General features: G+C 54.5%; 1 protein-coding gene across 1 annotated transcript; it reads left to right on the forward strand.

Moving 5' to 3' along the window:
* Positions 1-132: 132 nt before the first annotated feature.
* cplane1 (ciliogenesis and planar polarity effector 1) lies at positions 133-27085 on the forward strand. Its single transcript, XM_062478229.1, has 48 exons — positions 133-307; positions 631-724; positions 817-952; positions 1213-1332; positions 1538-1770; positions 2124-2230; positions 2667-2823; positions 3009-3112; positions 5162-5344; positions 5584-5833; positions 7264-7464; positions 7557-8368; positions 8532-8710; positions 8817-8897; positions 9225-9509; positions 9799-10030; positions 10273-10412; positions 10590-10807; positions 10975-11139; positions 11545-11716; positions 11903-12237; positions 14184-14295; positions 14870-15197; positions 15482-16621; positions 16802-16947; positions 17210-17313; positions 17534-17592; positions 18135-18218; positions 18439-18667; positions 18800-19894; positions 19994-20172; positions 20316-20403; positions 20522-20579; positions 20820-20954; positions 21032-21094; positions 21212-21490; positions 21776-21996; positions 22523-22619; positions 22897-23088; positions 23983-24016; positions 24171-24290; positions 24375-24531; positions 24685-24740; positions 24982-25146; positions 25263-25420; positions 25725-25844; positions 26270-26430; positions 26673-27085. Exons 2-48 carry the CDS (start codon positions 644-646, stop codon positions 26814-26816), a joined length of 9915 nt encoding a protein of 3304 aa, XP_062334213.1. The 5' UTR covers positions 133-307; positions 631-643; the 3' UTR covers positions 26817-27085.
* The last annotated feature ends 61 nt before the right edge of the window (positions 27086-27146 follow it).

A 27146-nucleotide genomic window follows, 5' to 3' on the forward strand; every position in this document is an offset into this window, starting at 1 on the left:
ACAAATTTGTGAACTATTTAATAATTCGTTTGTTTTGTTCTATCCTTATTTTTGAAAGGTTTGCTTTTTATCTGTTTTAGCTATTTGAAATAGAGGGCATTTTCTCTCCACCGGGGCAGTAATCGGCGTTCGCGGAGAGACAAAACATGTGGACCCATCCAGTGAACATTTCTATGGCAACGTGGGAGCTTCATTGAGAAGGATCATGGGAAGTGATTCTGGAGTTGTTGAAGCAGAGGGAAATTCGAAATAATGTAATATTACTCTGTAAAAACAATGAATTGTCGGCCAAACTGTTGCATTAGTTGTAAGTATGAATGGAATTCCAATTAATGAAGGGTTTCACAATGTGATAACACAGTTCGTTATGCGACAGTACTGTTTTAGCCAACCGGCTAACGTACGCTAGGCTAGCAGAAAACGCTAACGTTAGCAGCAAACTATTTACATGTGACATGAATTTTTCACACTTACAATCTCAGCACTGATATGCTGCATGAATGGAAAACAGACAGCCGTCTTTGGTTGTTCCCTAAATACAATACTGCTCTTAAATACCTGCCTCCTTCGAAACCCTGGACCTTTGCTATCCTAGATTATGTTGACCGTCTACTGATTGTTATTGGCCAGTGATGAAAACAGGATGGAGCTGCAGTTGGAGGTTGTGTTATCGTCTTGCATTAAACGGAAGAAACCATGGCCGCGGTTCTGTTGGCTGGGTTTGGTAAGGATTATCCCCGATGCTGTATAGTTATCTAGCATCTCATGTTATCATGTCAGGTAAACACATTGATTGACTACCATCCTTATCCGCAGGAGAAGGAGTCGGTTTTCTTACTGGATGACAGGCGGATAAGCGAGATCAACATGATCTCTGGTCGCACTAGGAAGAAGACGCCCAAACTTCACCCCTTACTCCCCAGGGTGGTAACCATGGCTGCATCTCAGAGTGGTGAGCTCTCAGGGGCTACTAACAAGAATGGGTTTTACACTTTGAAGTCTCTTCAAGTGTGTTTATACTTCAATTCAGTCTATTGACAGTCCTTAGTTACCGTTAGTTAACTATGCACTACTGTTTGAACTGTGTACTTTGGATCCTTGATCTTGCGCTTTCTATATGCACTATTTGCACATCCGTTGGATAAAAGAGTGTGCAACATCATGAGTAAAGTGTAAATCCATTGTATCCTTCTGCTGCTTGGCTATTTGCAGGCATGTGGCTTGCAGGGCTGCTAGAGTCAGGAGAGATGTTTCTATGGAGCAGGGACAAAGATTCCTTGAAGACGGTTTCAGCTGTCCCCGAAGTATCTCAGATGGTTTCCGCTGCTCAAGGTTTGTATTTGGACCATTAAGAGTCCTGCTATACAACCCCAGCTTCTGACTGACAACTGTGCCACAGTCATCCAACACAGGTCCATGGACTAATAAAGTATTATCTTTGTGTGTATGTCTGTGTGTATATATGCCTTTGTGTGTATGTCTATGTGATGTCTGTGTGTGTATGTCTATGTGTGTATGTCTGTGTGTATTTTCACAGGGTCACGCATCCGCCTGTCCCTCCTGGTGTCTGGCGATGGGATGCGTGTTCTCCTGGTGAGCCCAGCCGGACAGGTGTTCCTCTGGGAGTGTGTGGACGTGCGTGACCTGGCGGGGGTGAGGGATGGCCCTGCCAGGGGCGTCTGGGCTCACATCCACTCCCCTGGGGACTGGAGGGCTCCCTCTCCACAGGACAAGGAGACATCTCGGCACAGTGTCTTCGTCAGGACAGATGTGAGGATACTAAAACTGGGAAGAACAGGGAGTCAGGTGGCTGAGTGGTTAGGGAATCGGGCTAGTAATCACAAGGTTGCCGGTTTGATTCCGGCTGTGTAAAATTATGTTGTGTTCTTGGGCAAGGCACTTTACCCTACTTGCCTTGGGGGAATGTCCCTGTACTTACTGTAAGTCGCTCTGGATAAGAGCGTCTGCTAAAAAAAAAAAAAAGACTAAATGTAAGAAAACAGTGTCTCTGTCTTGTGAAACACTGTCGTGCCACTATCTGAAACACTTGTCTTGTGACACTGTGAAACACTCCAGATTGACCCCCCCCTCGTCTTGTGCTTGTAACGTTCTGTACTCCACAGGCTTTGGGGGACGTGTGCTTGTCGGCGTTTGTTTTCAGCGACGGAGATAAACTGAGTGTTACTTTTCTGAAGATCCAGTGGGAGGAAGGCCAGGGTGGCAGAGTCGGGTCAGCAGCATGGGATTCCATTCACCTTTATTTTCTACATTTCTGTTCTTATATGACACTGGAACAGGGGTGGACAACCCTGGTCCTCGAGAACCGCTGTCCTGCGTGTTTTAGATGTTTCCCTGCTCCAGCTCACCTGAGTCAAATGAATGGTCATTACCCGGCTTTCACAGAGCTTGATAACAACCCATTCATTTGAAACAGGTGTGCTGGAGCAGGGAAACATCTAAAACATGCAGGACAGCGGCTCTCGAGGACCAGGGTTGGACACCCCTGCACTAGAAGAGGAATGTGGACACTGAGATGTTTTTCTGTGTTGTTACGACACTAGAAAAACTGTCAAAGCAAAAAAAAAAAAAAAAACATATAATAAAACATTTTCTCACTTTATTTAACTTGAACGGTGAATATGATATGTTTCTGCTCTGTGTTTTAGTTCTGTGGGATACAGTGTGCGCTGGGTCACCAAGACGTACCCGCTGACCAGCCTCAGCCCGCCCTGCCGGCCGGTGAAGTCCAGGGGGGCGCTGGTGTCAGCCTTCTCCCCCGATGGTCAGCTGTTATCCATAGTCCTGAACCAGAGAGACCCAAGGGTGAGTGTCTGCAGATTATATTAATAATAACCTGTTCACTTTCTTCAAAAAAGATGTACAATACAGGGGGGGATTCAAATCTAGAACATCTTGATCTGCGGTCTGCGGTGCCTCAGCGTTCAGGATCCAGGAAGGTGTAACGCCACAGTCACAGTAGATGATGGTTCGTGTTTGTGTCTCTGCAGGCTACGCAGGTGCTCTTCGTCAGCACGCAGAACTTCGTGAGCGTGTCCAGAGGACTGGGGGGCTGCGGCAGCAAGAAACTAGCCATCCCCTCGAAATACGTGAGGTACAGAATGAATGAATGAATGAATGAGGAAACGAAGGAATAAGACTACAAGTGAATGAGGGAATTGATTATTATATTAATGAGGGAGTGAATGAATACTGTCATTAATGGTATAAATTAAGTAAGGATTGAATGAATAAAATAACAAATGAATAAATTCAAAGATTATAATAATTAATTAGTTATAATACTTTAATATTTTAATACACACATTTAAAAACGAATACATGAATAAAATAACAGAAATTAATGAGGGAATCTATGAACAAATGACGTGTACAATCAAATTAATTGGTTTAATTTCATGGAGGATCATATTGATAGTTTAGTGCTTTTTGACATGAGACAAGTATTATCTGGTACCTCGAATGTATCAACACATCAGCGTACTAAAAAGCTGAAGAAACAAAAGTCACAAACACAAATCTGTACAGCTTTAGGAAATATTTTGATAATCTAGCCAAAACTTTGCTATTGAGCAATTGTGTTCAATTCTTCCCAGACTGGCAAAAATGAATGAACCTGTACAGTGTTTAGTCCCAGGAGGTTCAGCACGCCACACAAGCCCTTCAGACTTCTTGGCTCATTTCACTTTCCCCCTCTCCGTCCTCCACAACCGACCTTTTTGTAGCCCTCATGTCCACAGCCTGGCTCTGCCTCAGCTCTGCCTCAGCATGGCTCTGCCTCAGCCCTGCCTCAGCATGGTTCTGCCTCAGCCCTGCCTCAGCATGGCTCTGCCTTAGCCCTGCCTCAGCCTGGCTCTGCCTCAGCCCTGCCTCAGCATGGTTCTGCCTCAGCCCTGCCTCAGCATGGCTCTGCCTTAGCCCTGCCTCAGCCTGGCTCTGCCTCAGCCCTGCCTCAGCATGGCTCTGCCTCAGCCCTGCCTCAGCCTGGCTCTGCCTCGGCTCTGCCTCAGCATGGCTCTGCCTCAGCCCTGCCTGAGCATGGCTGTGCCTCAACCCTGCCTCAGCCTGGCTCTGCCTCAGCTTCTCCTCCTGGTCCAGGCGTTGGTAGTTGAAGTAGTTCATGATGAAAAGGAAAATACCTGGCAGGAGCATCGTGACACCACATGCATAGTACATGTACTTGTAGTCCATGAAGATGTCCACCAGTGTTCCTGTGGTCCAAACAGACATTACTTACAGTAGCTCATAGATCCCTTTGGTAAGAAATGACATGTGTTTCAACAACGTGTTTACAAGCATATAAAAAATAAAAAACCCTCACCTGAGATTGGAGGGCCGAGAAGAATAGGGCCACACTCGATGATGGTGATAAGTCCGACCGCGCTGGAGAACCTCCGTGCTCCAACTAGATCGTTCAGCACCTCCTCTGATCGTTCAGAGGGTCTCCAAACAAGAATTAAAGTATCTTACCTTTTTATGTACGATACGGCACAGGCTACAGTTTGCAACTGATCACTTCTGCATGACTTCCTTGCTTTCACAGAGACAGTCTGAAGGGTTTCCATAGGAACACGTGGGTTCTGACTGACCTCTGGCCATGTTCAGAAGCAATCATGATCACCCTATCATTTTTAGGGTTGGTTGTAAGGATCAGTTCAAATAGTAGGGGGAAGAGCAACCGCCCCAGCCAGTTTTCTTCTAGTCCCTAATGGCTGGTTGTTAAAAAGGCCGTCTGGTCCCATGGTTTATCTCGAATTGTCTAGAGAAACTTAAGATCAGTAAGAACTGCCTTTAAATATAAGTGGGCCAGCTTGATTTTATCCTTAAGAAATTACTCTCGCAACATGGACTGATTAGGTGTTCAATACATTCCATTCACTAAGGTTCAGTCTAGAAAGATCTAACATCTCGTGACAGGATTCTACAGCTTTAGCTCGCGTGTTTGCGAGTTTGTTGTTGTTGTTGTAATATATAGCCTAATTCTATATATTTATAGTCATTGTTTCAGGGGGGCGGGAGGTGGTTTTGGGGGGACGGGCCACCCCTCTGGGCTGTGGACCCTGGACCATACTAACAAACGAGGGGGGCTATATGTACGGAGGGTCGAGAGCAGAGCTCTGAGTGTGTTCATCGCCCCCTGCAGGTCGTACTGGGTGGGCAGCGTGAGCTGGTCTGCAGGGGGTCTCCTGCTGGCCTGCGTGCTGAAGAGAGGCTCCCTCCTCATGGTGGGCCGCCTGGGCGGCCTGCTCTCCCTGTCCACCTCCGGGTGCAACGTGGACTTCAGCCCCGCACATTTCCTACCCTTGCACCCACTGGTCACCTACAAGTACGAGAGTAATGTTAATGTTTTCATAGAGTAATGTTCATGTTTTTATGGATTTCCAACGTGGTTATTGTGTCCTTTCTACTTAACATGCACGATTTCCATCTAATCTACGTGTCTTGATCTCTTCGTTCTGGTCACTGATCTCGTGCCCCACTCCCCCCCCTCACTCCTTTCCTCTCTTCCACCCCCTCCCCTCCACCCTCCTTCTACCCTCCCACCTCCCCCCCTCCCCCCCCCAGACCTCCGGTCTCCGTGGGGACGAAGGACGCCTCTCTGTCCAGCTCCAGCATGTCGGCCCGGGACCTCCTGAGACAGCGGTTCTCTGTGACGTGGCACCCCCGCCTGCTCTACCTCATCGTGTCGGACGGGTACATGGCTACGGTCCTGAGGACCGCAGAGAAGCCCTCGTCTGCGTCCCTGCTCAGGGCAGCGCTGCAAGACACCAGCCGCAGCCTGGAGAGAGCCAGCACCGCCCTGGAGCACACTCAGGTGAGGGGACTGGGCGGGGGCGCAGGGAGGGAGGAGGTGGAGAGTGTTTGGGATGGGTGGAGGCAGGGAGGGAGGGTGGAGCGGGTTTGGGATGGGTGGAGGAAGGGTGGGAGGGTGGAGAGGGCTTGGGATGGGTGGAGGAAGGGTGGGAGGGTGGAGAGGGTTTGGGATGGGTGGAGGCAGGGAGGGAGGGAGAGGGTTTGGGATGGGTGGAGGCAGGGAGGGAGGAGGTGGAGAGGGTTTGGGATGGGTGGAGGCAGGGAGGGAGGGAGGGAGAGGGTTTGGGATGGGTGGAGGCAGGGAGGGAGGGAGGGAGAGGGTTTGGGATGGGTGGAGGCAGGGAGGGAGGATGTGGAGAGGGTTTGGGATGGGTGGAGGCAGGGAGGGAGGGAGGGAGAGGGTTTGGGATGGGTGGAGGCAGGGAGGGAGGATGTGGAGAGGGTTTGGGATGGGTGGAGGCAGGGAGGCAGGAGGTGGAGAGGGTTTGGGATGGGTGGAGGCAGGGATGGAGGAGGTGGAGAGGGTTTGGGATGGGTGGAGGCAGGGAGGGAGGGAGGGAGGGAGAGGGTTTGGGATGGGTGGAGGCAGGGAGGGAGGAGGTGGAGAGGGTTTGGGATGGGTGGAGGCAGGGAGGGAGGGTGGAGAGGGTTTGGGATGGGTGGAGGCAGGGAGGGAGGATGTGGAGAGGGTTTGGGATGGGTGGAGGCAGGGAGGGAGGGAGGGAGAGGGTTTGGGATGGGTGGAGGCAGGGAGGGAGGGTGGAGATGGTTTGGGATGGGTGGAGGCAGGGAGGGAGGGTGGAGAGGGTTTGGGATGGGTGGAGGCAGGGAGGGAGGATGTGGAGAGGGTTTGGGATGGGTGGAGGCAGGGAGGGAGGGAGGGAGAGGGTTTGGGATGGGTGGAGGCAGGGAGGGAGGGAGGGAGAGGGTTTGGGATGGGTGGAGGCAGGGAGGGAGGGTGGAGATGGTTTGGGATGGGTGGAGGCAGGGAGGGAGGGAGGGAGAGGGTTGGGATGGGTGGAGGCAGGGAGGGAGGAGGTGGAGAGGGTTTGGGATGGGTGGAGGCAGGGAGGGAGGGAGGGAGAGGGTTTGGGATGGGTGGAGGCAGGGAGGGAGGGAGGGAGGGAGAGGGTTTGGGATGGGTGGAGGCAGGGAGGGAGGGAGGGAGAGGGTTTGGGATGGGTGGAGGCAGGGAGGGAGGGAGGGAGAGGGTTTGGGATGGGTGGAGGCAGGGAGGGAGGGAGGGAGAGGGTTTGGGATGGGTGGAGGCAGGGAGGGAGGGAGGGAGAGGGTTTGGGATGGGTGGAGGCAGGGAGGGAGGGAGGGAGAGGGTTTGGGATGGGTGGAGGCAGGGAGGGAGGGAGGGAGGGAGAGGGTTTGGGATGGGTGGAGGCAGGGAGGGAGGAGGTTAATACATCTCTCTGTCTTCAGCCTCATGCCAGATCCTGGTTGGAGTCTGTATCCTGTCTGAAGCAGAGCAGCAGCTTGGAGGAAGTGAGACCCAGGACCTTATCAGTGTCTCCTGCCCCCGCCACAGCCCCGGCCCCAGATACATCCACCTCTACCCTGCCTCTCTTCCTGCAGGACCAGGGCACCCTGGGAGACACCAGGGAGATGCTCCAGAGAGTCCAGGTCAGAGTTCTGTGTTCTGGTTCTGTGGTTGGATCTGCTGCCGTTATAGCTGTGGGCCTTTACCAACAGCCTGCCTCTGCTCCGTTTCCCAGGCCATGTTTGAGGATGACTCGGATAACGAGGGCCTTCCTGCTGGCTCCCACGGACAGGATGGAGGTCGTCTGGAGTTTGCCTCCATGTTTGACACCCTCCACGCCCTCTCAGACACCCTGGTGGACCCCCACCCAGACCCAGACTCTGACTCTGCGGACTCTGACAGGAAAGCTCCCCCGGTCATCTCAGAGCTCCGCAGGGCCCAGGACAGCCTGCTGACGGCCTGGGCTCTGGGGCTGTCTCTAGGGGGCGCCCTGGAGGGCAGAGAGCGCCTCCTGAGGTACGCCGTCCGGTGCGCCGTCCGCTTTGCTGCGCTCCTCCGTCTGACCACCCACCCCGGCACGTACGCCAGGAAGAAGAAGAAGAAGAAGAAGAGGGAGAAGGAGACTCGTTCGTTCTCCTCTCTCCTCCTCCGTCTCCTCAGAACTCTCGTCTCCTTCCTCCCCTGGGACGGCCTTGGCGCCGGCGGGCGCAGCTGCCTGGGATTGGTTGTGGAGCTCAGCCAACAGCTGGTCAGCCTGCTGCTCTCCCTGCCCCCTGGCCCGTGTCTGATTGGCCGGGCGGATGGTGGACCCACCTCTCAGAGCCTATCCACAGCCATACTTATGCTCCAGCTGGTTTCGCGCAGTCTGGACCACACCTACAGCCTGCAGCAGGAAACACCCTGGGGGTCCTCCCACCTCCAGGGGGTGCCGGGCCAGCCCCCCTGGCCCACGGACGCCTACCGTGTGCCTTTGTTGCAGGAGGAGGAACTAGGGATGCCCAAGCATATACAAGAAGCGCTCCCTATACCGCAGAGACCCTCCAGCAGGTGGTAGCATTTCTACTGTGTTAACATTCAAACGGGGGGGATTTGAACCTGAAACCCCCTCATCTGCAGGCAAATGCTCTACCACTGTCTAAGCTACACCTATCCCTGACTGGGGTTATGAGAAGCTCCTTAACTGTTTTTATCTGTTGTTGTCTTGGTGTAGGTTGGTGGAGGTGTGGCAGTCAGTCTACAAGCTGACCCTGCAGTACTGGGAGGAGCTGAGGGGCGAGGGGCAGGGGGAGGAGCTTGATCGCGTGTCTGTCCTCCTGTCCCGCCTCCAGGCCTCTCTCCAGGGGCTGGGGGAGGAGCTGGGGGCCGGCCCCGCCCTCTCGACCCACACAGGTAACATCTGCCCACAGGCCCTACGGAGCAGCATGGAACATACACGGTTTGCTTCTGTGGTTTTCTGCATGTGGTCGGAATGTGCCTTTTCGTCCTGCGTTCCCAGGTGAACGTCACTTCCTGTTTGGGTCGTACAGAGAGAGCGTGGATGCATGGAGGGCTGAGCTGGAGGCGGTGAGAGAGAGAGGTGAGGTCTGACTCATGCATGACCTTAAAGTTGGAGAGAGAGAGAGGTGAGGTCTTACTCATGCATGACCTTAAAGTGGGAGAGAGAGAGAGAGAGAGAGAGAGAGGGGTGAGGTCTGACTCATGCATGACCTTAAAGTGGGAGAGAGAGAGAGAGAGAGAGAGGTGAGGTCTGACTCATGCATGACCTTAAAGTGGGAGAGAGAGGGTGTGGTGAGGCCTCTTTCATGGTTACAGTGTAGTAGAGATGATTTCTAACCCAGACAGTACCTTATAGTGTAGTACAAAAATGGAGCGGATCCCGAACTGACCTGCCCCTGTCCTGCAGGAGGTGGGCGGGCCGCCTTCGTGGAGACCCGGCTGTGTCTGGCTCTGCTGTACGGCCTGCTGTTCCGGTACCGCCTGAGAGAGGCCCAGGCCCTGGGGGACCACATGGCTGCTGTGCTGCAGGCCCAGACGGAAGCTCCCCGGCAGGGCCGGACCCACAGAGAGGCCGCCTGTGCCGTGGTTCAGAGTCTGGGCAGGTTCATGGCCTCCTACTTCACCAACCAGCCCCTCCTGATCCTGCCCCCCCACAGCGTGGACGTCCTGCCCCCCCTCCACCTGCCCCACGGTACAAACACTCAGCTTCTCTCAGGTTCAGGACCGACCAAACACTGTTAAAACTAGGCCTTTCTGATCCTTCATCTACCGCTGTACCCTCTGCGTGCGCCATTTCCTACGTCGTCTTGGATACAAGCGTCTCTTAAAGGACTCAAATGTCAGACGGCCACAGATGAACATCCAGACGTCTCCTCTCTCTCTCTCTCTCTCTCTCTCTCTCTCTCTCTCTCTCTCTCTCTCTCTCTCTCTCTCTCTCTCTCTCTCTCTCTCTCTCTCCCCCTCCCCCCCTCCCTCCCCAGGCCCTGGCGTGGGCCGCTTGGTGCCCCTGTGCCAGGAGCGCGTGGCGGGGGCGGTTCGGGGACAGCAGCTGTCAGAGGTGTGGACGGTGGGCTACGGCCAGGACCTGCTCCTCCAGGGGGGGCTGTTGCCTGAGGTGGTCTGGCTGGCGCACCGGCTGGGGGACTGGAAGGCCGCTGTCTCCGTGGGTCTGGCCTACACCACCTACTGCAAGGAGCACAGCGACTTCACCAGGTGTGTGTGGCCTGGCCTTGTGGGGTCCTTTGGCTGGGCCCCCATGACTTGAACATAAATGGAGATTACATAATTTTGAATGGGAGTGAATATGGGAATATCCCACTAGGATAAAAAAACTAAACTGTGTTTTGGTGTCTTGCCAATCCACTCCCATCACTCTTAACTCACCACCTTTACTCATTGTAAACATTTTGTGAGTGTTTTTAAACAGTTTCTAATGGTAAGGGATATCTTCTCAGACTCAGGTGGAGAGAACTACATCTCCCAGCTGCCCTTGAGCCTGAGAGCATATTTCAGGATCAGTTGGAAGCTCTGCTGGGCCGGAAGGCTGGGGCAGAGGAGTCCCATGGAGACCAGGACACACACAGCAGCTTCACAGGTCTGACAGGAGGAGTGGCTTCTGCTTTCTAACGTGAAACCTTCACCTGAGAGCTTCATCTCATACTAGTGTCCTTCCAACCTCCTCTCTCTCTCTCTCTCTCTCTCTCTCTCTCTCTCTCTCTCTCTCTCTCTCTCTCTCTCTCTCTCTCTCTCTCTCTCTCTCTCTCTCCGCCAGACTCTCTGGAAGGGGAGGACATGGAGCAGCTGCAGGCGTCTGTGCAGGAGATCTTGAAGGCTTCCGTCATGGCGGGGGTAGACGTCCTGTCCCGGCCCCTGGTTGCCCTCCTGGAGGCAGCCAGAGACCTGGCCTCCTGCCTGCCTGCCCTGGTGCCCTCAGGGCTCTACCTGCCCGCCCCTCCCCTCTACTGCCCCCAGCCCACTGCCAACACACAGGTACAGGGGGCAGGGATGTAGACAGGGACAGAGTCAAGTCCGACAGACTGCTGCACGCTTTTGTATAAAAAATATGTTTGCATGTGTGTGTATATATTTAAATGCGTGTGTTTGCGTGTACATATATGTGGGTGTGTGTTCACGGTGGCCCCCCCCCTCCCTCCCAGGACCCGTCGGGGACGCAGGGGGAGCGGGCGGAGGAGTGTTCCCGTCACGGCGTGTCCGGGGCTCTCCAGCGGGCGCTGCTGCTCCTGAGGGGCGCACGCTGCACCCGTCCTGCTGCCCAGTGGTACGTCAGCCACCTGCGGCGCTCACGCCACCTCCTGCACAAGGTACGCACACACACACACACAAGGTACACACACACACACACAAGGTACGCGCACACACAAGGTACGCACACACAAGGTACACACGCGCACACACACACAAGGTACGCACACACACACACACACACACAAGTAACGCACACACACACAAGGTACACGCGGGCACACACACACAAGGTACGCACACACACACACACACAAGTAACGCACACACACACACACAAGTAATGCACACACACACAAGGTACACACACACACACGCAAGGTACGCACACACACACACACAAGGTACGCACACACACACACACAAGGTACGCACACGCTCCACTGAGACCATGATGCTGTACAGAAAGCATATCTCAGTGAGACAAGCTGACTAGAGGGCTGAATCCTCTGGTCTCTCCTCAGGTCCGGCTGAAATACTCCCAGCATCATCCTGGTCGACCTCGTCCTCCTCAGCCCGAGGCCCAGGCAGAGTCCTTACCCGAGGGCCTGCTGAAGCTGGTGACCCAGGGGGGATTCTTCAAGCAGGGTCCTGGAGGAGACCGAGTCCTGGATCCTGTCACCATACAGACTATCAGTAAGAGACCCCTCTGCAAGGGCTACCATTCAACCATCTAGTTCATCTTCTCTTTAAAAGGTCATATTAATCTGAATGTATTCATTTAGCAGACTTTAAAAAATATCCAAAGGAACATACTGTCACTATAGAATGTAAAGTCTTGTATGGACTTGTTTTTGAGTGTTGTTGTCGGGTCTGTGGCAGTATGTTTCAGAGAGCTGTGCGGTCTGTGCTGGATGCTGCATGTCAGAGACCAGCTCTCGCTCACATGCAGGAAGTACCAGGCCGCTAGGAACTGTGGGAAAGACCCCAAGGTCCCTCAGGCACCTGCTGACTCTGGGGTGACAGCTTCCTGTGTGGAGGCTGACTCTGGGGTGACAGCTTCCTGTGTGGAGGCTGACTCAGGGGTGACAGCTTCCTGTTTGGAGGCCCTGCGCTGGGCCCGCCGCTTCCTGCCCTTCTCCCGCTTCCTGAACGCTGAGGAGATCCTCCAGGACACCCTCCTCAGCCTGGTGTCTGAGCTGCCCCCTTCTGCCCTGGTAAACCTCACCCCTTCTCCCTTACCTCCCTGCCTTACCCTCCTCCCTCACCCTCCTCTCCTCCCTCACCCTCCTCAGCCTGGTGTCTGAGCTGCCCCCTTCTGCCCTGGTACACCTCCCTCCCTCACCCTCCTCTCCTCCCTCACCCTCCCTCACCCTCCTCAGCCTGGTGTCTGAGCTGCCCCCTTCTGCCCTGGTACACCTCCCTCCCTCACCCTCCTCTCCTCCCTCACCCTCCTCAGCCTGGTGTCTGAGCTGCCCCCTTCTGCCCTGGTACACCTCCCTCCCTCACCCTCCTCTCCTCCCTCACCCTCCTCAGCCTGGTGTCTGAGCTGCCCCCTTCTGCCCTGGTACACCTCCCTCCCTCACCCTCCTCTCCTCCCTCACCCTCCTCAGCCTGGTGTCTGAGCTGCCCCCTTCTGCCCTGGTACACCTCCCTCCCTCCCTCACCCTCCTCTCCTCCCTCACCCTCCTCAGCCTGGTGTCTGAGCTGCCCCCTTCTGCCCTGGTACACCTCCCTCCCTCACCCTCCTCTCCTCCCTCACCCTCCTCAGCCTGGTGTCTGAGCTGCCCCCTTCTGCCCTGGTACACCTCCCTCCCTCACCCTCCTCTCCTCCCTCACCCTCCTCAGCCTGGTGTCTGAGCTGCCCCCTTCTGCCCTGGTACACCTCCCTCCCTCACCCTCCTCTCCTCCCTCACCCTCCTCAGCCTGGTGTCTGAGCTGCCCCCTTCTGCCCTGGTACACCTCCCTCCCTCACCCTCCTCTCCTCCCTCACCCTCCTCAGCCTGGTGTCTGAGCTGCCCCCTTCTGCCCTGGTACACCTCCCTCCCTCACCCTCCTCTCCTCCCTCACCCTCCTCAGCCTGGTGTCTGAGCTGCCCCATTCTGCCCTGGTACACCTCCCTCCCTCACCCTCCTCTCCTCCCTCACCCTCCTCAGCCTGGTGTCTGAGCTGCCCCCTTCTGCCCTGGTACACCTCCCTCCCTCCCTCACCCTCCTCTCCTCCCTCACCCTCCTCAGCCTGGTGTCTGAGCTGCCCCCTTCTGCCCTGGTACACCTCCCTCCCTCACCCTCCTCTCCTCCCTCACCCTCCTCAGCCTGGTGTCTGAGCTGCCCCCTTCTGCCCTGGTACACCTCCCTCCCTCACCCTCCTCTCCTCCCTCACCCTCCTCAGCCTGGTGTCTGAGCTGCCCCCTTCTGCCCTGGTACACCTCCCTCCCTCACCCTCCTCTCCTCCCTCACCCTCCTCAGCCTGGTGTCTGAGCTGCCCCCTTCTGCCCTGGTACACCTCCCTCCCTCCCTCACCCTCCTCTCCTCCCTCACCCTCCTCAGCCTGGTGTCTGAGCTGCCCCCTTCTGCCCTGGTACACCTCCCTCCCTCACCCTCCTCTCCTCCCTCACCCTCCTCAGCCTGGTGTCTGAGCTGCCCCCTTCTGCCCTGGTACACCTCCCTCCCTCACCCTCCTCTCCTCCCTCACCCTCCTCAGCCTGGTGTCTGAGCTGCCCCCTTCTGCCCTGGTACACCTCCCTCCCTCACCCTCCTCTCCTCCCTCACCCTCCTCAGCCTGGTGTCTGAGCTGCCCCCTTCTGCCCTGGTACACCTCCCTCCCTCCCTCACCCTCCTCTCCTCCCTCACCCTCCTCAGCCTGGTGTCTGAGCTGCCCCCTTCTGCCCTGGTACACCTCCCTCCCTCACCCTCCTCTCCTCCCTCACCCTCCTCAGCCTGGTGTCTGAGCTGCCCCCTTCTGCCCTGGTACACCTCCCTCCCTCACCCTCCTCTCCTCCCTCACCCTCCTCAGCCTGGTGTCTGAGCTGCCCCCTTCTGCCCTGGTACACCTCACCTCACCGTCCTCTTTTTCCCTAAATGATCTTTCGAACTGTGTGGTTACTGTGTGGTATTGGAAGTGTTGGTCTGTGAGGCCCCTCACCCCAGCCTCTTCTCCCCAGGTGGCGGACACCTTGGCGGGGGCCTTCCCTGACGAGGAGGAGTCAGTCAGGGTTCCACTGAGGGAGAAGTACAGCTGTCTGCTGCAGAGGCTGAGGCACTGCACTGTCCCAGGTAACACCAGCACAGTACCACTGTCACACTGTCCCAGTAACACTGTCACAGGTAACACCAGCACTGTAACACTGTCACACTGTCCCAGTAACACTGTCCCAGTAACACTGTCCCAGTAACACTGTAACACTGTCCCAGTAACACTGTCACAGTACCACTGTCACACTGTCCCAGAAACACTGTCCCAGTAACACTGTCCCAGTAACACTGTCACAGTACCACTGTCACACTGTCCCAGAAACACTGTCACAGTAACACCAGCACAGTAACACTGTCCCAGTAACACTGTCACACTGTCCCAGTAACACTGTCACAGTACCACTGTCACACTGTCCCAGAAACACTGTCACAGTAACACCAGCACAGAAACACTGTCCCAGTAACACTGTCCCAGTAACACTGTCCCAGTAACACTGTCACAGTACCACTGTCACACTGTCCCAGAAACACTGTCCCAGTAACACTGTCACAGTAACACCAGCACAGTAACACTGTCCCAGTAACACTGCACTGCAGTCTGGTAACGCAAACATCTAATCATCAAAGTCCTTGTTTCCTGTCCTCTGCCTTCTAGCCTCGCAGCTGAGCGGTGAGGAGGAGGAGGAAGAGGAGGGGGGGGAGATGATGACCATCCTGATCCGGGACAAGCTCCGACAGAGGAGGAAGCACCAGCGGCGCCTGGCCCGTCACCTGGCTCCCCCAGAGCTCCACCTGTGGGAGAGGGAGGAGGCGGAGGAGGAGCGGGGCCGCTCGGCCGTCCTGCTGGAGAGGTTCTCCCTGGGGGCCAGTCTCAGCACCAGCACCCTGACCGACTGTGGGCGCCCCCTGGTGTACAGCGATGGAGACACGGGGGAGAACACCTCCGAGGCCCTCTCTCCAGACCTGCAGAGGGCGGCTCGCAGGTACAGTACAGACCAGTTCCAGTTTCGGATTTATTAGCATTTTTTTTTTTTTACATTACATTTACATTTAGCAGACGCTCTTATCCAGAGCGACTTACAGTAAGTACAGGGACATTCTCCCCGAGGCAAGTAGGGTGAAGTGCCTTGCCCAAGGACACAACGTCATTTTTCACAGCCGGGAATCGAACCAACAACCTTCTGATTAATAGCCCGACTCCCTAACTGCTCAGCAAGTCCCTGACTTTTTTAAGATGTATTGATCTTTTGAACCTTGTTGTCTGCAGTAAGAAGGTGAAGGTCCAGGCCAAAGCTGTGGTGGCTAAACGAGGCGTTAGGAAGGCTGAGATCATCCAAGAGGAGACCCAGAGTGGAGCCGTGCCAGGGCAGGACCCAGCAGCCCATGCCCAGTCCCGGGCCCCCTCTCTGGGCCTGCCCGTGGTCGGCACCTGGGAGTTTGAGCTGGAGGACGAGGAGTACCTGCGTTTCCTGGAGCTGTTCCTCTTCTACGTGCTGGAGAGGGACGGCCCCGGGGGCGGGGCGTCGGACAGGGACCCCCCCTTGCTCCGGGGCTTCTGCTCGGAGCTGAGGAAGACCGAGCTCCACTCGCTCACCTTCGACGTGCTGACCACGCTCCACCGCCACCGCCGCCAGCGAGACGGGCGCCGCGCCCCCGGGAGGGCCGAGGGAGCCGCCGGCCCCGTGTTCCGAGCGGGCAACTGCTACGCGGCTCCTCCCGACTCCGCCCAGCCTCCTCCCTCGTCTCTCCGCGTTGACCCCTCCGTCTCCAGATCCAGCCTCTCTGCCCTGCCTCTCCCCGGGCTGAAGCCGGGCAAGCAGCTGGGTTTGTTTGGCCTCAGACAAGAGGGCAGCCCAGCCCCGGAGCCCGCCACCCAGGGAGGCCGCTCGGGCTCCGAGCCGTGCCCCAGTCCGAGCTCTCTTCCCTGGGAGCAACCATCCGAGAGCTGGGCGTCTGGATCCCTGGTCCCCATGGAGGCTGTGGAGCTCCAGCAGGAGATGGACCCCAAACTGGAAGCCCAGTTCCCCAGGCTGGGGAGGTTGCTGGAGTGGATGGTACGCTGGGCCGACAAGAGGGTCCTGCTCCGCCCGCCCGACAGGAAGAGGGAGAGGGGGGTGGTGGGGGGCGGGGGGGTGGTGATCCGGGTCAAAGCCTCGGCCCCTGCCGTCCTCACCGCCCTCAGCATGCTCCAGCTCAGATACGCCGTCGCCCTGCTGGCCGCGGACCACCACTACGCCCCCGCCCAGGGCCAGGAGAGACTGTGGACTGTTGCCCCAGTTCTGGAGCCTGAGGTGGGGGTGACGGTGGAGAGGGAGAGGGAGAGCAGTGTGGATACTGGCTACCCTGCCTCAGCCGGCACCCCCCTCACCCTACCTGACCAGGAGCCCCGACATGAAGACCTCTCCTAGTAAGAAAGTTCTGTCTGTATCTTGTTCATTTATGGGATGTCTATAGCTAGGTGGTGGAGCATTTGACCATTGATCTAAATTATTCTAATTAATCTAATCCAATGAATCCATCGAACCCAGTGGATACACTGTACTTAAGGAATCAAATGGATCTGATGGATCTGATCTGTGTTCTGCAGTGGGTCCCAGACCGAGGGGGAGGAGCCAGCACCGTACCGGGACACCTCACCACGCTATGACCAGGAGGCGATGACCTTTGAACTCGAGGAGAGAGGAGCGACCTTGCGACAACCCTCACCAGATGACCTTACCTCTGAACGCGAAAGTAGCTACGCAGACTCACCTGTTACCTGACACCCATTCCTTAGTCATATAGGGGGTTGATTATCCCAAGCATAAAGAGTATTACATCTCATTTCAGTGTATTAAATTATTTTTTCATCATTCATCTTTTTCTACACAATTGGAAGTGTACTGATTTTGTTTATTTACATACTTATAGTCTACTTTCATACATGCAAGTATGTTTGTACTTATCTTACGTAAGTAGAAGTAAGATATTTTTCCTCTTGCGTGTTGTTCTGTAGATGGCAGTCCTGGGGAGGATGACGTCAGAGCGTCGCCCTCCGTCTCCCCTCCAAGTGCCCAGCCGAACAGCCCCCCCTCCTCCCTGCTCAGCACCCAGGACAGGGTAGGCCCTCCTGCCCCAGTCACACCCCTCTCAGTGTTTTTTAACCCTGTCTTCACCCTCGACCTGCAAGCCCCGTTTGTCCTCATGGTTTTACTTTATATATTGGCTCTTGTGGGTCCATGTCCTGGGTTCATGTCTTGGCTAGAAGATTCTGTCTGTTCTGGCGGTTTTGCTGGTTCATGTCCTGACCTTCTTGACCCCCTGTCGTGTTTTCTTCCAGGTTATGACGCTAGCAGACCTGCAGAGCGCCCGTAGAGAAGAAGCCAGCTCCAGCTTCCAGTGAGTTCTGCTCTCTCTGACGGAACATAAATGGAAAACGGGCCTCTCTTTTCACTGTGTGAAAAAAAAAGTTTAATACTAAAATTCCCCGAAGTTTCAAAAGGTTAAAAAAATATTTTCCCCAAAATGTTATCAAAGGTTTAAAAAATATTTTCTAAACAGAAAATTTCTTCTCTTTTTTTTTTTTCAAAAAGGTTTTTAAAGAAAAGTTTCAAAGGATTAATTTCCCTAAAAAGTTTGGAAAAGGTCGGAAAACTAAAAACAAACAAAAAGGTTAACAACAGTTTCCCCACAAAAGTTTTCCAAGGTTGATAAATCAAAACCAGGGTGTCATTTCCCCCCCGGAGACTTCAAACTCTCTGGCTGGCGTGTCGCTACCATGGTGACGGTAAATAGAAACCGCAACAGTAGAAGCTGAGAAGCCGGCCAGGAAGGGAAGAGAGCGTTCACTCTGTTCTCAGGTTGCTGCATGTAAAGTTCCTATTTTATTTAGACCAAAGTACCGTGTTAACCTCTGACCTCAAAACCCTCGTCTGTTGCAGAGATGAGGAGGTGGACAATCAGTCGAGCCTCGATAATCTGGGGATAGCGCCTTCTGATACTGATGGAGAGACGTCAGCCAAGAGGTAGGTTTCAGTCTTTAAGCTGTCCTGAATTCAGCGGCTTATATTCCTTATTCAACAGGAAACCAGTTCACAGCAAAGCACATCTTTGGATAAAAGTGTCCAGCTAAATAAATTCATCTTAATTGTAAATTAGGAAGTATACGGTATCGTAGTGTCTGCTCAACTGTAACCCCGGGAACTGGGTAACAACTGTACACTCTGCTCAACTGTAACTCCTCAGTGGCCACAGTGAAGCTCCAGGACCAGGCTCCCCGCCCCAGCCCGACCTACACCCCCTCCCCATGACAGGGTCTCCGGCTGGGGCTCACACAGCCAGCTCTGCCCCTGGAGCTCCAGGCCTCCAGGGCACCTCCACCTCTTCTCCCCTGCCTGCCCCCAGCCAGACTCCCCTCACCCAGGCAGACCCTGTCAGACAGCTGCTACAGGATGAGCTCTTTAAGCTGGTGCAGGTAACTGAGACACAGAGGATGGAGGGACAGTGCTACTGGAATGATAAGAAGAGAGAATGTGACTGCAGATCACGTCGCTGTTGGAGATCGTTCAGTGACGGTGGTGTTTTTGTGTGTGTTTGTGTTTTCCAGTTGCAGCAGGTCAACTTCATGAGTCTGATGCAGGTGGTGGGGGCCTCCTTCAACAGCCTCCCTCACCTTCAGCAGATCAGCCTCCAGGCCCAGCCCAGCCTCCACCCCCCCCAGCCCAGCCTCCAGGCCCAGCCCAGCCTCCACCCCCCCCAGGCCAACATCCCTCAACCTCAAACTTCTGTTCCACTGACTGTTTCTTATCAGACCTCCACACCCAACCCCCAAGACCACCCAGGACCCCAGGGCTCCAGGCAGCCTCGTCCAGCCCCCTCCAGCCCCACACATAGGGGGGAAACCCCCTCTGATCGCCCCCCTGTCCGCAGCCACCTCCAGCCCTCCATGGAACCCCCTGTACCAATCTCCCACCTGTTGTCTGTCCATCCTGGTCCAGCAGGAGGCTTCCAAGGGGAGGGAGCGGGGTGGATCCCCTCCTCCCAGGGGCTACTGACCACCGTGGACCCCCTGCCTAGGCCCGCCTCCAGCGCTTCCTTCTTACCCCCCCACGGGGGTCGCAAACATGACAACCCCGCCCCCGCCTCCGTTGTGTCAGGACTGAAGCTGCTTCAGCTCCACCCCTCCCTGCTGTCCCTGCCGCCGCCCCCCCCCGGAGCCCCCGTAAGGGAGGCCTGGGGGCCACATCCTGGGGGGAGAGGCCAAGCGGGGCCCTCCCACCTCAACCTCAGCCTGTACGACCCCGTGACCCTGAGAAGGTCTCAGGAGGAGGAGAGGAGGGGGTGGAGAGGCGGAGGGGAGGAGAGAGATGCCACAGCTCCACCTAAACACCTGAATCTGGACCAGTACTCCCACCAGACCCCCCTCCACCCTCCACCCAGAGGCACCCAGCCCCCAGAGCACCACACGCAGGCCTCCAGGGGGGCCGAGCCCGCCCACAGACTTCCGACACTCCCGCCCCACAGGCCCCACTCTATCCACGGCCTCCCCTTGCTACACTTCCCCAACCCTGGCACACACACCTCCATCAGCCTCCCTCACTTACCCCTCCCACTCTGCTCCACATCCCTGGCCCCCCCACCCCCCTCGGGCCCCCCCACCAGGCTCCAGCTGCTCCACAGAGACCCAGACCCCCCCAGCATGGTGGGTACTACCCTGCATGGCACTGAATACTACTGTGTACTAATACAACTCCATACTACTGAATACTGAATGTTATGCATTTTCTTGTGTGTGTATCAGATGGCTCCCCCAGCCGGCCGCCAGGCCAGCGTGGCCAGGCTCATCCCCCTGGAGGAGCTGATGAGCTGGGCCCTGGGCAGGGAAGCGCCTGGAGGGTCCAGGATGCAGCTGCTCAGGGTGGACCCCCAGACTCGGGGCCCCGCCCCGGCTCGCACGCCCTCCTCCACCTCCAGCAAGAGGTACGAAGATGCAGCTCTCTGGTTTATCCGTGGTTGGGTGGGTGTGGGTCTGGCTGGCATCTTTATGGTTGGGCCGCCCCCCCCCCCGCCCACACACACACACACACAGATGTAACACCTGTCCCGTGTGTGCTGCTCCCCAGGCAGGTGAGGAGAGAGCAGAGACGGAGGGAGGGCCAGGGGTCAAAGGTCAGCTTCAGACCCGGAAACTCCATCATCCCACCTCCACAGGTCAAATTGTTTTCCATTGTGATTAATCATTCATGATCTTAAATAACTCACACAAGTTATTGTTATTTGCTTTTGAATGATTAGTTTATGCTTGTTTTTGTATCCCTTTGTCCTCCAGCCCACTGAGGAAGAACCTGCGGAGTCTGCTGGTGGGGAGGGCTTGGTCTTCCCATTAGGTGAGTGTCTGTCTGGCTGTCTATCCATTTACATTGACGTTTTAGTCATTTATCAGATGCTTTTATGTGTGTGATGCGAAAGTAGTGCACATGGAAAGTACAGCAGAAGTTAAAGGATCAAGTACACAGTTCTAACTGTGTTTGGTGGTCATGGATCCATCCATCCAGTCTTTGATATTTCCCCCGAGGAGTCACAGGCAACACAGCACTCCACCATGACCTTTCACATCTGCCCATCAGGGACGTTTGCCTCTGAGCTGAGCGGTCAGGGCCTGGTGGCCAGGGCCTTGTCCACCACGGCAGAGCTCCACGCCTTCGCCTCCACCCACAAGAGGCCCCCGGACAGCCAGGACGCCTGTACCAACACAGAGACAGGTTCGACCCCCCTCCCCCAGACACACACACCACACACCACACACTTACCACACACACTCACTTATCTTGTGTTGCAGGCTCTCCTCCTTCCCTGGCTGATAAAGCTGTTTCTCCTGGCTCCCCAGCAGTTGTTCCTGAAAGTGAGTGTAATATTTCATATTATTAATTTATGTCATACAAAGCTTTGTAAGTTTATTGTGTGTGTGTGTGTGAGTGTGCATATATTCATGTTTTGTGTGTGTGTTCTCTCCTGCTAGCAGTGGGCTCCGCTGCGGTTCTCCCTCCTGAGTTGTTCCTGAACCTGCGGTTCCCCAGAGAACCTGCAGACCAGGCTGCTGTGACGCCCTCGCAGTTCATCAACGTGATCGATCTGGAAGATTCTGCCCTCCTCCAGGAGCTACCCTCTCGCCCCCAGCCCTCCCCTCCCACCTCCGCAGAGCTCCACCTCCTCGCTGCCTCCGTCACTAACTCCGCCCGGCCACAGATGCCCACTGCCAGCACCAGCAGTCAAGACAAGGTGCCCCAAGGTTCACCAGGTAGGCAGGGCCACACTAGGCATGTAAAGCTGTTTAGTCAACCAGTATTGTATCTGTATTGATTAATCTACCAGTATTGTACCTGTATTGATTAATCTACTAGTATTGTATTATAACAGTATTGTAGAGTATTGATTAATCTACTAGTATTGTATTATAACAGTATTGTAGAGTATTGATTAATCTACTAGTATTGTATTATAACAGTATTGTAGAGTATTGTTCGTATACTCTTTGGATCTTTGTCTCGTCTCCTGACTAGCTGCCTGTATTATTTCCCTCCAGATGTCTCAATGTCCTCTCCTCCAGGGACCCCCTCCGAGCCTGGGGGAGACCCCGAGATGGTCACCCTGCCTCAGGGGAGGAGAGGCCGAGGTGGGGCCCTGGAGGCCTGGAAGCCCTCTGGGATCCAGGTCTCTGCCCACCTGTCAGAGATGGACGCCCAGCTGTCTGCCCTGCAGGACATCGCTGAACACATGGAGAGGGAGTTCTCCAACACCAGGCTGGTACGCTGCCGTCACCATCAGGCACCAGGCATCTTAGGCTGTGTGGGGATGGTGCTTGTGTGGAGATCTCTAAGTGTGGGTTAGGATTGTCTGTGTCTTTAAGTGTGAGTGTGATAGGATGTATGTGTATGTGTGTCTCTGAGTGTGTGTGTTAGGATGTGTGTGTGTCTCTGAGTGTGTGTGTTAGGATGTGTGTGTGTCTCTGAGTGAGTGTGTTAGGATGTGTGTGTGTCTCTGAGTGTGTGTGTTAGGATGTGTGTGTGTCTCTGAGTGTGTGTGTTAGGATGTGTGTGTGTCTCTGAGTGAGTGTGTTAGGATGTGTGTGTGTCTCTGAGTGTGTGTGTTAGGATGTGTGTGTGTCTCTGAGTGAGTGTGTTAGGATGTGTGTGTGTCTCTGAGTGTGTGTGTTAGGATGTGTGTGTGTCTCTGAGTGAGTGTGTTAAGATGTGTGTGTGTCTCTGAGTGAGTGTTAGGATGTGCGTGTGTTAGGATGTGTGTGTGTCTCTAAACGTGTGTGTGACTCCAGCTGGTGAAGACCATCGAGACCCTGGCTCCAGGCATGGCTCCAGATGAGGAGAGGACACACATGAACAAGACTGTCACTCTGGCCGTGTCACCTGAAGGTCAGCACGACGTCACTATCACATAACCCCCCAAGTCCCTAGTTGTACTGAAAACAAGTCCAACTAGATTTAAATATCTAGAAACAAGATTGATAGATGGAGAGTTTTTGCAGTGTACCCATACAACTATGATACTGGTGCAATACGGCAGTGACGGTTTTTCGATTCATCGCCAACATGACCTCACCTCGGACAGCAAATGTGTGTGTGTTTGTGTGTGTGTGTGTAGCCACACAGCATGCCAACGTATCTGTGTGTGTCTTTTCTCCTGGCACAGCGTGGAGACCTCGGCCTTCCCTGCCCCTCGTCACTCGACCGTCAGGTTACCATGAAGAGGAGGAGGAGGAGGAGGAGGAAGGTCGAGATACTGAGATAGTCAGTTCAGCTCCGGGCGGTCCGAATCTGCACCTCTCTCTTTCTTCTCCCTCCGCTGCAGTCCGGAACACCTCCAGCCACCACATCCCCACAGGTACCTGGGGACACATGACTCATCTGCTCATCTGACACGCCATTGGTCGATGACACTGACAGGGGAGGAAAAAAATCCATTCTTATTATTTGCTTGTATGAAGCCACAATGACATCAGTGTAACCAAATCCCCGTGAGTTCTCCCCACCCCCCACCCCCGGGCTGAGACAGGAAGCAGGAGCTGGCAAAGTTCCATTCCCACTTACCTCATTTCCTGTTTACTTCCTGTTCATCTCCACTTACCTGCTCCCTGAAGCTATAACTCCCAGTGTTTCCTGTGACCACACACATTCCTCCCTCGCCCCCCCAGTCTGTTATCTGCCCTGAGAGGAAGTGGTGATTGGCATCAAAGGGGGGGGGGGTGTTGAATGAGATCTCTCTGTGGTTGCAGCCTGTGTCTGTCCCCAGGTAGACCACACTGAGTCAACTGTGTGTGATGTCAGTCAGGGTACGGATTGCTCCACACACACATTCCGTCACACACACACACTGTCACAGACACTGTCACACACACACATACCGTCACACACACACACACACACATACTGTCACAGACACTGTCACACACACCTGGGGCACAACACTTAGTTTTCACCTTGTTACTCAACACTCCCGCACTGACACAGTAGCCCCTAGTAACCCACACAGTGACAGCTGGAGCTAACTGCTTTAGTGGTTGATGTGACACAGAGAGACGAACATTCATTCTGTAATGCACACACACACACACACGTACACACACACACACTCGTACACACACACCCACTACCAGGCATCTGATCTGTCTGGACTAGTTCCAGGTAGGTACATAGACTGGAGTCAGAACTTGGCTTGTTCTTGGCTAGTTCTCTTTCTCGGGGAACTGTGGGATCAACGTTTGTGTTTCTCCTGCAGATTCAACGTTCAACATGGCTGGATCATCCACAAGGTAAGTGACACCAATTGCTGGAAAGTTCTGTGTTAGAGTTCTACTTGTCATTGTGTTTTACAAATCTGTCATTTGGCGAGTCTCTTATCTCCCACCCCCCACCCCTCTCTCTCTTTATCCTCTCCTCCTGGCTTCTTCTGCCTCTCTTCCCCAGGTGGCCTGACCTCAGTGGGCTGAGCGATGTGGCAGACATCTTGGGAGAGCTGGTGAGGGACGGAGCCATGTCCCCCTCGGCCCTGGGCCTGTCCTACAGCCAGGCTGCCCACCTGGGGAGGTACAGTGACCCCAAACAAACACCCTCTTTTTCCCCCCATACCTACACACTGGTTCTCAGCTGTGACTGTGTGGTGCTTGGCAGGAGGGCGGGGCAGCAGGGCGCGCGGGCGGAGGAGGAGAGGCGGGAGCTGAGGATGTGGATGAGGAGGAAGCAGAGGGAGAGGACGGTCGAGTACCACAGACAGAGGGAGGAGAAGAGAGAGAGGGAGCGCAAGCCTTTCAAACCCTCCGTCGCTTCAGTGAGAATGCTCTGAGAATGATATTTTAACATCGTACACATAGGATGTTAACATGTGATTAATATACTGTATATATATATAATATATTTAAGCCCATTTAACAAAACTGTAACTATGGTAGAATTTTACTCGGTTCTCCATGTTGTTCCGCAGAAGCCAACTTCCAAGGTCTTGGACATCAATAGGAAAAACAAGGAGGAGAAGGACAAGTATGTACAGTACACAGTGAACTGAGATTTCCACCTATCTGTGATGGGCTTTTGGTGTGTTTTCCTGAGTGTGTCCATGTTTGTCTGTGTGTGTGTGTGTCCTCATTGGGCTGAGAATAAGGTGTCTCCTTGTCATCAGGGTGGTGTAATACCTGTGGGGTCGACAGGCAGTGACAGAATGGAAGGCAGACTGAGTGGGTATTTGCTGATGGTGTGTGTGTGTGTGTGTTTGCCCTCTCAGGATTCTACTGATGGAGCACCACAACCAGAGAGCCCAGGAAGCCTGCTCCCTGATCACAGACCTCCTCACAACCCCTCTGAGCCTGCCCGTGGCCTCCGCACGACCTCTGGCCTCCCCACAACCTCTCCCCTCTCAGGTCACAAGCAGCACGCGAAGAGGTCCTAGGTACACCACCTCCAATGCCCCCCCCCCCTTTGTATTATAATTCCTTCATGTTATTTTGATACAGTATTAGTTTCCACATTCCCTGAGGGGTAATCCTGGTTGTGGCCCGTTCCCAGGGGGCGGAGCTTGTCTGTTGCGTTGGAGAAGAGGAGGAGCGCCTCGGCCCTGCTGGGACGGACCCGCTCCCTGTCCTCCACCCGGCCGGCCCCGCATGTCCAGGGGTCGTCTGGGGGTCAGGGGACCCTGAGCAGCAGACTAGGCCTCCACCGCCCAGGTACGGAGGGGCTCTCCTGCAGACACGCCACCAAGCCCTCGCAACACTCACACACTGCAGCATGTTTTAACTGGATGAGGGGTACTCAAGAGTTGAGAGGTTACGTTGACATTTTATTCCTTTATCAAGACGCTTTCATCCAAAACGATGTATATAGAAAGCACAGCAGAAGATCCGTGCTCAGACAGTTCCTACATCTGACAGTATGTCAGTAGTCAAGGAAGAGTCTGTATTTTCTAGCCACATGGCACGTTATTTCACTGAGTGTGTATAGCAGCGCTGATGTTTGTGTCCTGGGCGTTAGCGAGCGTCTTGCCGAGGGACCGGCTGTCCCAGGTGACCCGGCGGGGCATGCTGTCTGAACAGAGGAGCAGGACGGGGATCCACTCCACCCCCCACGGGGAAACACTCACCACTGGACATGGTAGCCTGTGCATTACTTTCAAAGCCTGTATATGACTCTCAAAGACTGTATATGACTCTCAAAGCCTGTATATGACTCTCAAAGCCTGTATATGACTCTCAAAGCCTGTATATGACTCTCAAAGACTGTATATGACTCTCAAAGACTGTATATGACTCTCAAAGCCTGTATGTCACTTTCAAAGCCTCTGCATCTCTTTCAAAGCATCTCTTTCAAAGCCTGTACAACGTCTGTACATCTCTTTCAAAATCTATACATCTCTTTCAAAGCCTGAACATCTCTTTCAAAGCACCTGAATCTGTTTCAAAGCACCTGAATCTCTTTCAAAGCACCTGAATCTGTTTCAAAGCACCTGGACTGTACCTGAACGGTCTTTGTGATAAGGCGTGGAAATAGCAACACGGTTCTTTGCATCCTTGTGACAGAGCGGTGGAGAGAGCTGAGCCAGTCCCCTCCTGGACGGAGAGGGGGAGGAGGGGCGAGGGAGAGGAGGGAGCAGGCGGAGGAGAGGGAGGTGGTGAGCCCGTGGGACCCCCCCCCAGAGATACGCAGACTCCTGGGTCTGGAAGGCTCAGACCCGGGACAGGTGAGGAGGCTCAGTATGTAGAACTCACAGTAGAAGTCAACCATCACAAGTAGAAATTGTCCCAACAGTATTTCGGTGTCTACAGTCAAGGGACGGTCTGTATTTACCAGGCGCACGGTGCAAATTTGCCACATCTTCAATTGTTTACAAGGACATCAGGACTCCAAATCATCATTAAGATGATTAGAAGGTAACTGACCTGTTGGCTTTAGGACTGAACTGACCTGTGCTGTTGTTGTCAGAGTGTGGCAGGAGTGTCAGAGGACCGTGTGGCAGGAGCCAGAGGAGGAGCAGCTGGGCTGGAGACCCTGTCTGACAGCACCGGCAGCATCCTCAGCAAGCTGGACTGGGCCGCCATCGAGAGGATCGTGGCTGGAGAGGGCTAGTCTGGGAGGGGGTCGGCTTGGAGCGGCACCAACGAGGAAGAGAGAGTGCAGAGCAAGATGGAGGAGGCCACCATAGCTTCTGTCACAGAGATGGACTCTTGCTAATAGGCCTGTGTGGTTGTGTTACTTCATTAATTCACCAGACTTTTTGAATAGTCAGTTTGTGTGTGCTTCAGTCCGTGTGACAGATTTTGTTATTTATTATGTACAGGAATACAATAATTATCCTTTGCTCACTTCTCAAGAAAAAGTTTATAAAGTTTGAATTTCGTTTTTATATTGTGTTTTTGTCTCACGTTTATTTGTACTGTTTTATTGTTTAGATAAAGA

Source organism: Osmerus eperlanus, chromosome 14 (assembly GCF_963692335.1).
Source record: "Osmerus eperlanus chromosome 14, fOsmEpe2.1, whole genome shotgun sequence".
Taxonomy (NCBI): Eukaryota; Metazoa; Chordata; class Actinopteri; order Osmeriformes; family Osmeridae; genus Osmerus; species Osmerus eperlanus.